At 41.3% G+C, this 11558-nt stretch overlaps 1 protein-coding gene across 1 annotated transcript in view; it reads right to left on the reverse strand.

Moving 5' to 3' along the window:
• The window catches only part of Cfdp1 (craniofacial development protein 1), a 96200-nt gene that overhangs the window by 69217 nt on the left and 15425 nt on the right, over positions 1-11558 (reverse strand). The window contains exons 4-5 of the mRNA XM_031341475.1: positions 10967-11094; positions 90-209 (exon numbers count right to left, since the gene is read on the reverse strand). Coding sequence (XP_031197335.1) covers positions 90-209; positions 10967-11094 — 248 coding nt within the window. The remainder of the gene's footprint in view (positions 1-89; positions 210-10966; positions 11095-11558) is intronic.

An 11558-nucleotide genomic window follows, 5' to 3' on the forward strand; every position in this document is an offset into this window, starting at 1 on the left:
GTGGAGACAGTCACAGTTAGAAACGAGTCCTCACACAGAGAACTTTTCTCAGTGTACCAACTACACCTGGGACTGAGGCAAATACTCACCCTGACCCAGCAGGGAGTGGTGTCGCCGCTGAAGTGACAAGAGCCTGCGGTTTTTCTTTCTCTGTTTGCTTGAGGAAAGACTTGGCTTCCTTAGACGCAGCATCTACTTCTTTAGTCACCCTATTTCAAGGAAAGAGACAACAAACTTACAAGTGGGATAAGAAGCAAAAACTGGGGGTCTGAAGAGATGGCTCAGCAGTTAAGAGCACTGGTTGCTCTTCTAGAGGACCCAGGTTCAATTCCCAGCTACCACATGGCTACTCACCACTGTCTGTAACTCCAGCTCTAGAGGATCCACCTTTACACAGACATACATGCAGACAATACCAATATACATAAAACTAAAAATAATAAAATAAAATTTTTAAAAAGAAGCAAAAATTATAGCAAATGAAATAAATGAAAACTAGGAACATACTACTGAGTTTTCAATAAATTCTGGCCACTGAGTCTTATGATTACAGTTCACTCTAACCGTTCTATAAACAGGCATTTTCCCAGATTGACACTAACAAACAAAACAATGTAGTTCAACGTTCACCTTCAAATCTCTCCTTCTATCTGCCAGCCTAGAGTCTCAGCTTACTTGGTTACTAACACGGATCTACAGAGACCCTGCCTGCACTCACTCGCCCTTACTGCCCAGATCAGCACCGACTCAGAGAGCCAATGATCAGTGAGATGGAGATTCGACACAGGGACAAAAGCATTGTCATCATTTCAAGAAGAAAAGTGAACAAATGGAAATATTCCAGAGGGCTCCTTCTTCCTCTATACCTAAAACCCCAAGACAAAATGCACTTTTTTTAAACTGGGCAGATCAGAACTGCCTAGGGCGTGGCAGAATGTGACACAATCCTACCTCATTTCAAACTGAAAACACTGCATCCGATAAACAGTTCTAAAGGAAGAAATACAGATACTTAAGGTGTCCTATACTCCAGGTAAAGAGAGGAGAAATATGTAATGCCTATTTTGACATGCCAGAGCAACAAAAACATTTGAGGAATTTTGCTTAAATTCTAATCTACCAGTAGACAGATCCAAAACTACAGTTAATGTATTATAAATATTCAACCAAAGATTAGCCAAAAATGATAGAATAAACCCTATAAAACTCATCTGTGAGGGTATACTAGTCTCTACTACCTTCAAGGATAAATAACAGAGGGCCAACTCTCTGCTGTACTTAATATTAATACTATGTGTTAGGTAAGTGGCACAAAGTTAAGTGGGGAGACAAGCTGAAGTCCAGCTAAAGCAGAGACACACCAGCAACACTCCAATGCTTACCTACTGCTGCTTATAGTTGATACTGGACAGCTTTGCTCTACGGCACTGTCATCCTGACAGGAAGCTCATTTACATGCCTAAGGATTAAAACTGAACTCTAAGCAGTTATTCAACTTATTCAACTATCCAGAGTCTACACAGCAATGCTAGTGAAAATTCTGCCAACAGATGGTATTTTCCAAACTGGCTGTCACACATTTCCTGTCCCATATGCTTCTCCAGAACCTTAAGCAAACTCCTTCAAACTGAATGGGGGTTTTATGACTATGTCACCTAAGGGAGTTCTGTGCAAGTGGCTGTACAAGTGGTTCTGTACTACAGGCCTTCTGAAGCCTTTCTTCTCTGAGAATACATCTTTAGAACTTCATCCAGTCTACAGCATAGATCATATGGAAAGACACAGACACAGATGTCTGAGGAATCATTCCTAGCATCAAGGTATCTAAGTTCTTAAGCATCAGGACTTTAAGATGGTCCCATCACTGGTTAAAGGGAACAAGAGAGGCTGAGCAACTGCCTACCAGGACCTAGAGGCCTCTGGAACTGTGAGAAACTGCAATAGAACAGCTAGCTGCTTCATGCAAGCAAGTAAATTTTATATTGCTATACTGTTATAGTGCTAAATCAATACCCAAAGTAAACCTGCATCAAAATCTTGGGCTTAATGCTGAACTCAAAATACCAGACTCAAAATAGATCCTTTAGGTTTCCTTATCTTGTACAGAATCTACAGAAGACTGGTGAGATTAGTGAAGAACTAACACGTACCACTTGCTACCAAAGTCTACTAACAGTGACAAATAAATATGACCAACTCCACAACAGTAGTAAGTAGAGGGACAACAGAGACAGACATCCATCTAACTTTGAGAAAGCCACACACCAGCTGGGCATGGTGGTACATGCCAGCAACATCTTCACACTAGGACAATGAGCAGGAGTGCAGGAGTTCAAGGTCATCCTCAGCTAAATGAGATTCTGACTCAAAAAAGAGCAGCAAGTCTGGATGCACTAACTGGTTTTGGTTTCCTCTGATCTCTGAAGCTTGTAGCCATGTGGAATGGATGACAACAAGAAAGCCGATTTGTTTTACAGAACCCTAGAAAGGCTAATTAAATTTAATGATCAAAGGTGGAAGAGAGGCACAGGCAGCCACAACCAGCTCCAAGTCTGCACTAGGAACAACAAAGCCTCTCTTACATCAATCACAGGCTGTGTCCCACCACTGCTGATCCAGAGGGGTCCAATCCACTCAGAGAGAACGAGAACCAGAGGAGGACAGCATGAAGGATAAAGCCCTATCCTGAAATCAAAGGCACTCTTAAAGGCTGTATATGCCAGAGGACTGAGGGACAAAGGCAGAGTGCTAACCAACCCACAGTGTCCGTAGTACTAAGAAATAGATACTTGACTGTTTGCTACTGAGGCACAGCTGTTGCCCAACTATAGTACAGTCTAAATTCAAATAATACACACTCCAGGAAAAGGGGAAAATACAACAAAACAAAGTCTAGAATTGAAGGATGAGTTTCAGCAAAGAGTCACACAATACTTGACTGACACAGCAAACTTTAAAGGATCAATATCACAGCTGAACTTTAAGAATGCTAGGATATAGCCGGTCGGTGGTGGCACACGCCTTTAATCCCAGCATTTGGGAGGCAGAGACAGGTGAATTTCTGAGTTCAAGGCCAGCTTGGTCTTGAGTGAGTTCCAGGACAGCCAGGACTGTACAGAGAAACCATGTCACCAAAAAAAAAAAGAAAAGAAGAAGAAAATTGCTAGGATATGAAGAACAAGTGGCCCAAGTAACAAAGAAAAGAAAACAGCAACCATGAATTTATGTTTGGTTTTGCTGAACTCATTTTATAGCAAGACTAACAAGACTCTGATACACACGTAGGTAAACATGTTCTGGAAAGCATCCCAGATGCAACAGGACCCATAAAGAAACATGATATGGCTTATGCCGTTAAAAACTCACAGTCCGCCAGGCAGTGGTGGCGCACGCCTTTAGTCCCAGCACTTGGGAGGCAGAGGCAGGCGGATTTCTGAGTTCGAGGCCAGCCTGGTCTACAGAGTGAGTTCCAGGACAGTCAGGGCTATACAGAGAAACCCTGTCTCAAAAAACAAAACAACAACAACAACAACAACAACAAAACTCACAGTCCAGCAACACAGCGACAACAAAAGTGACATGACATTCCATGACAGACACCAAATCACGGAATAGGCGTTGGGAATCTAACCTTTGGGAATGCTATAGCACCCACCAGGAAACACTATGTAACCTGAGGTACTTCTTAAGGAACCTGATAGTTGACACAAACAGCAGACTGCTCTCTGCTGGTCACATCCCCAGAGCAACTCCACTCTTTCTGCCATTTTGTTTTCCAAGACAGGCCCTAAGAGTAGGCTCCCAGCTGGCCCTCTCCCGTTTTTCAGCCTCCCCAGGGGCCAGAAAGTACCTTCACTTTTAGGAAGCAATGAAGGATTTAGCTATCATAGTACTTCCAAGTAAGAAAATGGTTAACTTATAATCATTTCATGCCTGAGAGGGACCCCTGTTAGGAAATGGCTTATTACTAGCAATAATTAATTCACCTGTTTTTCAACAGAAATTCCATTTTAACTTCATTTTCACTCACTCAACTTCCTGAAAAGTCTTTATTTGGATGGAACTTTTCCATGACTGGAGTTTTCCAAAAGGTGAATCATTTAGGAAAGTCTGAGCTCACAAGGTCAGCTGGCTCTGCCAGAGAAAAGGGTAAGAACGGTCATCTTCCTCCCTTCCCCAAGACTGAAAAACTTACATAGCCCTCCCCAAGGAAAGACAAACAAGACACTACAGAAAAGAGACTAAAACCACTAACGACATGCTCACACTACCTCATTCTCACACTCAGACACTTCTCCCACTAGCTCTTTCATATTTCTTAAAGATGCAGTGATGCTCTTGAGAAAAAGACAAAAAAGGAAAGAAAAAGTGATGTAAAGAAATTAAATGATATACTCAAAAACAAACACCAAGTTTGTGCCTGGGTAGTCAAAGTTCAAATCTCCTAAGATCTTTCAAGAAAGCTCCTTATAGTATCTTAAAGAATGTACTTTTTAGCCGGGTGGTGGTGGCGTACGCCTTTAATCCCAGCACTTGGGAGGCAGAGGCAGGCGGATTTCCGAGTTTGAGGCCAGCCTGGTCTACAGAGTGAGTACCAGGACAGCTGGGGCTACAGAGAGAAACCCTGTCTCGAAAAAACAAAAACAAAAAAACCAAAACAAAAAAAACCAAAAAACCAAAAAAAAAAATGTACTTTTTAAAAAAGTCTTGCTAATACCCTGGCTGTGGTGGTACACACCTTTAATTCTGGTGCTTGGGAGGCAGAGGCAGGTGGATTTCTGAGTTCGAGGCCAGCCTGGTCTACAGAGTGAGTTCCAGGACAGCCAGGGCTATACAGAGAAACTCTGTCTCAACCTCCCCCCCAAAAAAATCTTATCTTGGGCTGGTGAGATGGCTCAGCGGGTAAGAGCACACTGACTGCTCTTCGAAGGTCCTGAGTTCAAATCCCAGCAACCACATGTCACAACCATCAATAATGAGATCTTATGACCTCTTCTGGTGTGTCTGAAGTCAGCTATAGTGTACTTATTTATAATAATAAATAAATCTTAAAAAAAAAATCTTGTCTCAATAAAACAAACAAAGTCTTGCCAACATAGCAACTATTAACAGGTTTAAATATATATAATATAATATATATAACATATAATGGCCAGGCAGTGGTGGCGCACGCCTTTAATCCCAATGCTTGGGAGGCAGAGGCAGGTGGATTTCTGAGTTTGAGGCCAGCCTGGTCTACAGAGTGAGTTCCAGGACAGCCAGGGTTACACAGAGAAACCCTGTCTTGAAAAAACAAAAACAAAAACAAAAACAAAAAACCATATAATGACTGTATATACTATATCTGTACATAAGCAATTATACACACATGCCCAGGTTGGCCTTGATCACTCTGCTTCCTCTTCCCAAGGGCTGCTATTGCAGGAGTGAACTGCTACCACAGGCTTTAACAAGCTTGTCTAGTCTTTTTGTTTATTTGTTTGTTTTTAAGATTTATTTATTTTATGTATTTGAGTACACTGTCACTGTCTTCATGTGCACCAGATAAGGGCACTGGATCCCATTACAGATGGTTGTGAGCCACCATGTGGTTGCTGGGAATTGAACTCAGGACCTCTGGAATAGCAGTTAGTGCTCTTAACTGCTGAGCCAGCTTTCCAGCCCAATTTTGTATTCTTTATGGGGAAAGAGTTTGAGAAGACACTCACTTGTTCTGTTACATATGTCAATAATATATAATGTTTTTAAATCACCATGTTTTACTGAGAACTATAAATAAGATGCATGTGTTGAGTGTGTGCAGTTAATGAAAAGAAAGTGCTCTTACCCTGTTTTATTTGACAGATGGTGCTGCCCTCTTCTGACAAATTGTACACATGCAGGCTTCCTGAGTACTTCAATATTTACAAAAGTAGAGAGTTAGTGAGCAGGCCTTTTATCCCAGCACTAAGAAGGCAGAGGCAGGTAGACCTCTGAGTTTGAAGCCAGCCTGGTCTACAGAGTGAGTTCTAGAACAGCCAGGGCTATACAGAGAAACCCTGTCTCAAAAAAAACAAACAAAAAAATCAAGAGTAGTATCACATGAATGTAATCCCTACACTTGGGAAGGAACAGGCCAGAGAATCAGTTCAATGTCAGCCTGGGCTACATTACATTCTATCTCAAAAAAGAAAAATAATCAGAGACATATTAAATGATAACATTTATAAACAAATTTATAAAATTCATAATTCCATCTGAAATTTACTGATTTCTCAAAGCAACAGCAATTAAGCTGATCTTGTTCTTTACGAAGACTGTATTGTAGATGCATTGTAGATCACATGTGGGAAGTGATCTAAGTCAATGTAGGCTTTGCAACAGTCTCACCATGTTGTCCTAGATGGACTTGGCCGGCCCCCAACTCTGCCTCTAATTATCTTGTTTTTTTTTTATAAATGATAAGACTCACAGTTCTTTATTATTATATCTAAGTACACTGTAGATGTCTTCAGACACACCAGAAGAGGGCATTGGATCTCATGACAGATGGTTGTGAGCCACCATGTGGTTGCTGGGGTTTGAACTCAGGACCTTCGGAAGAGCAGTTAGTGCTCTTACCCACTGAGCCATCTCACCAGCCCCAATTATCTTGTTTTTTAACTTGTACTTTCTGTTGTATGTTAATATACTCTCTACATTTTTACACAGGCGTTTAGAGTGATTTGACTAAGTTTACTCCCGCTCCCTCTCTTCCAATCTCTCCCTTGCCACCATTCTACCATATCTACTCCCAACTTCCTTGTGTATATATATTTTTTCTTTCTTAAAACCCACAGAGCCCACTCAGTGCTGCTAATATAAGCCTGGGTGTTGGGAACCTACTGGAAGGAACATGGGTAGTCTCTTAGGGGCCACATCCTTAAAGAAAACTGACCTTGCCTCTCTCAGCAGCCATCAATGGCCAAAAGCTTTTTAGCTACTTCAACTCTGTGACCCATTTCCCATGCTGGGACTTTGGATAATCCTGTGTAGATTGTGTCCATGCTGTCACAGCTGCTGTGACTTCATGTGCAAATGCCCTGCTGTGTCCAAAAAAGTTTCGTTTCTCTCCTTTTTCTTTCTTTCCTTTGTGGTTTATCGAGATAGGATTTTTTTTTTTTTTTTTTTTGCATAGTCCCAGCTGTCCTGAAACTCACTCTGTACCCCATGCTGGCCTCAAACTCACACAGATCTGCCTGCCTTTAATCCCAGCACTTGGGAGGCAGAGGCAGGCGGATTTCTGAGTTCCAGGCCAGCCTGGTCTACAGAGTGAGTTCCAGGACAGCCAGGGTTACACAGAGAAACCCTGTCTTCTACAATTCTGTATTGGACCATTCTGCAATTTGACTTTTGGAGGCAAAAGTTCAATACTAATTCACATCATCAATAATTATGTGACAGATCTCAAAGTGACTAATTACCAGGAGTGCCTTAAAATGGGGAGTTCTGACAGATGCAGCCCATGTCCTTCAACTCAACACTAATGCTGGGCTCCTGAAGAATATCTAGTACTGCCAGCGCAGTTTTGTTTAATGCAGTGGTTCTCAACCTGTGAGTCACAACCCCTGGGAGTGGGGAGTGGGATCAAACAACCCTTTCACAGGGTCACATATCAGATATCCTGCATATTAAATATTTGTTACAGTTCATAACAGCAGCAACATTAGTTATGAAGTAGCAACAAAATAATTTTATGGTTAGGGTCATGCCAACATGAGGAACTATATTGACAGGGTTTCTCTGTTTGGCCCTGGCTGACCTGGAACTCACTCTGTAGACCAGGCTGGCTTTGAACTCAGAAATCCACCTGTCTCTGCCTCCCAAGTGCTGGGATTAAAGGCATGAGCCACCACTGCCCAGCGAGAAACTATATTCTTAATGTCACAACATCAAGAAGGCTGATAACTTCTAGTCTAAAGTAATTAAATGGAAACTAAACATATAAGGCAAGCAATAATCTAAATTGAAGTGTGTTCTCCAATGGTCTGTACCCTTAAAACACCAAATGCACTGTTTAATCTTCAACTGGGTCCTGATTGTGTAAGAACAACTAGAAAGAATATCAATGGGATAACTGGGGCCTAAAAGGCTATAACAGAATCATACATAGATCTACTCAAAATATGGCCTCCAAAACTACATGTTACTGGTGAAAATTGAAAAAAAAAAAAAAAAATCTTAAAAAACAAAAGCCGGGGCTGACGAGATGGCTCAGTGGGTAAGAGCACTGACTGCTCTTCTGAAAGTCCTGAGTTCAAATCCCAGCAACCACATGGTGGCTCACAACCATCCGTAACAAGATATGACCCCCTCTTCTGGTGTATCTGAAGACAGCTACAGTGAATTACGACAGAGCGAGCAGAGCCGGAGCCACATGATGGCTCACGGTCATCTATATAGTTACAGTGTACTCATACACATAAAATAAATTAAATAAATCTTTTAAAAAAAAACCCACTTATTATTGACCTAAGACAAGAGGTACAGTAACTACGAACATAGGGACATCAGTTGAACATGTCACATTATTCATACTTAGCCACTATAATCACTGCATTAAAAAGAACAGAGATCGGGCTGGGGAGATGGCTCAGCAGGTAAGAGCACTGACCGCTATTCCAGAGGTCCTGAGTTCAAATCCCAGCAACCACATGGTGGCTCACAACCATCTGTAATGGGATCTGATGCCCTCTTCTGGTGTGTCTGAAGACAGCTACAGTGTATTCACATACATAAAATAAATAAAATCTTTAAAAAAAAAAGAACAGAGATCAGTCCAGTTGTCAAGGTAAGCCATTTATATCAAGATTTGCCAAGATGGTTCAGTAAATAAAGGCTGCCAAGCCTGGCAAACTGAGTTGACTCTCCAGGACCCCATGGTGGAGAGAGAAGCAACTGTCACAAGCTGTCCTCTGGCCTTCATACATACAGTGACAGGCATGCCCACACCCTCACTTAAGGGCAGACAGAACACTGAAGATGGATGAACCCGAGTGAGACGGTGTCACCCATGTGTGTGCTCACTATAATACTGTTCTTACAACACTGCCCTAAAGATACTTCACAAAAGAAAATCTTTTTCAGAAAAAATTTTCAAATGAGTGACTTTGGTATTGAGATGACTCAGAAGTTAAGAGCTCTGGATGCTCATCCAGAGGACCTGGGTTCTAGTCCCAGCACCTGCATGGTGGCTTAGAACCATCTATAACTGCAGTTCTGACAACTTCAGGCACCAGGTATGTACATGGCACACAGACATACACCCAGGCAAAAGACCCACATACATACAGTAATTAAAAATAACTGTTGTGGGGCTGGAGAGATGGCTCAGCGGGTAAGAGCACTGACTATTCTTCCAGAGGTCCTAAGTTCAAATCCCAGCAACCACATGGTGGCTCACAACCACCCGTAATATAAGATATGATGCCCTCTTCTGGTGCATCTAAAGACAGCTACAGTGTACTTAATTATAATAATAAATGTTTAAAAAAAAAAGATTTGTATTATTAAAAAAAAAAAAAAACCTGTTGCTGGGCAGGGGAGCTTATGCACGTAGTCGCAGCACTTAGGATGCTGAGCAGATGGAATATCACAACTTCATCCACTTTGGGATACATAGTAAGTTCCCAGGACAGTCTGGGCTACACTGAGACCCAATCTAAACAAATTGTAAAAGTTGTACTCCATACTATTTATAAAACTTCAATTTTTCAAAATGTATTTTCACTGGACAAAAACAGGCAACACTGTGTACTAGTTGATTATATTCTATGAACCAACCAATACAGGCAAAAAACATTTAGGGGAAAAATAATCTGTATAGAACATGCTCACATTATCGTTCTTCTCACTAGTCCCTACATACTGTGTTATTTTTGTAGATTTATATTATCAAGTATTACAAATCAGATATTTAATGTACAAAAGAAGTTGTGCATAGGTTATATATTGACACCATGCCATTTTATAAATGGGACGGGCAGTGGTAGCAAATGCTTTTAATCCCAGCACTTGGGCGGCAGAGGCAGGTGGATTTCTGAGTTTGAGACCAGCCTGGTTTACAGAGTGAGTTCCAGGACAGCCAGGGATACACAGAGAAACCCTGTCTCAATAAAAAAAAAAAAAATCTGAGGACTCCAACATCTACTGGGAAACAAGTATTGCTCTTAAGAGTGATAAACACAGAGGAAACTGTATTATCAGACCATATCTGAGTCTAATCTGTTACTGTCAAAGACAATAAACAATTATTATTACAAAATTATTGCTTGAATTCTGTTCTCATCGCCTCTAAATTATAGAACTACAGCTTCTACATTGTAATTTTAAATAAATGAGGGGTCTGAAAATTCTAGGCATGTTGTTCTTACTTCAAACAGCCATAATAACTACCCCTCAAAAAATAAAAAACAATCAAATAAAATACCAACAAGCTGATCTTAGTGATACATGCATTTAATCCCAGCACTCAGGAAGCAGAGGGAGGTGGATCTCTCTTAATTTGAGGTCAACATGGTCTACATACTGAGTTCTAGGACAGCCGGGGCTACATAGTGAGATCCTGCCTATAAACAAAGCATCCAGGAGGCCTAACTACTCAAAAACCTCTAAAATAAACTGCTTTCATAAACTAAGATAAATAAACTCATAAACCAGTTCAAACAATACTAAGGGGACAAAATAATATGGACACTAAATTTCCCCCCTAGTACTTTCAATCCTTGGCTAACTTAAGCCATCTCACCAGGTCTGCTATCTCACAACAATGGAAGGAGATAAAATTCCTCAAAGCACAAAGCATGGCAATGCGCAACGGAAATACAAACTTCCAAATGCACATACTCAGCCAAAACAGTAAACCGGTGGGGATAAGGCCAGATGGGAAGCAGAACTTGAAGCACTGCCTTGAGAAAGCACTAGTTTCCAACCACAGAAACCCTCTTACCTTACTTCTTCGCCAGCAAAGTCAAATACCTTGGTAATCTTCACCTTTTCTGCTTCTTTAGGTTTCTCTAGCTCATCTGCTTTGACCAATGGTTTATTTGAACTAGTCTCTTCAGTCTCCTCTGCTACCTAAAAGAAGAGTAAGAAGTGGAATCAAGTCTGTAGCACACACCTTTAAGCCCAGCACCCAGGAGGTAGAGACTCAAGGATCTCTTAGAAGCCACTGTGGTCTACAGAGTTCCAGGCTGGCCAGGGCTACACAGTGAAACGCTACCTGAAAAAATAAAATAAAATAAAAGATAGATACATAGATAGATAGATAGATAGATAGATAGATAGATAGATAGATAGATAGATAGATAGATAGACAGACAGACAGACAGACAGATAGATAGATATAGATAGATAAGTAGATAGATAGATATCACTTTCACCAAAGTGTGAGACTAAAATAACTGTCTGAGCCAGGCAGTGGTGGTTCATGCCTTTAATCCCAGCATTTGGGAGGCAGAAGCAGGCGGATTTCTGAGATCGAGGCCAACCTGGTCTACAGAGTGAGTTCCAGGACAGCCAGGGCTACACAGAGAAACCCT

Source organism: Mastomys coucha, unplaced genomic scaffold (genome assembly GCF_008632895.1).
Source record: "Mastomys coucha isolate ucsf_1 unplaced genomic scaffold, UCSF_Mcou_1 pScaffold22, whole genome shotgun sequence".
NCBI lineage: Eukaryota > Metazoa > Chordata > Mammalia > Rodentia > Muridae > Mastomys > Mastomys coucha.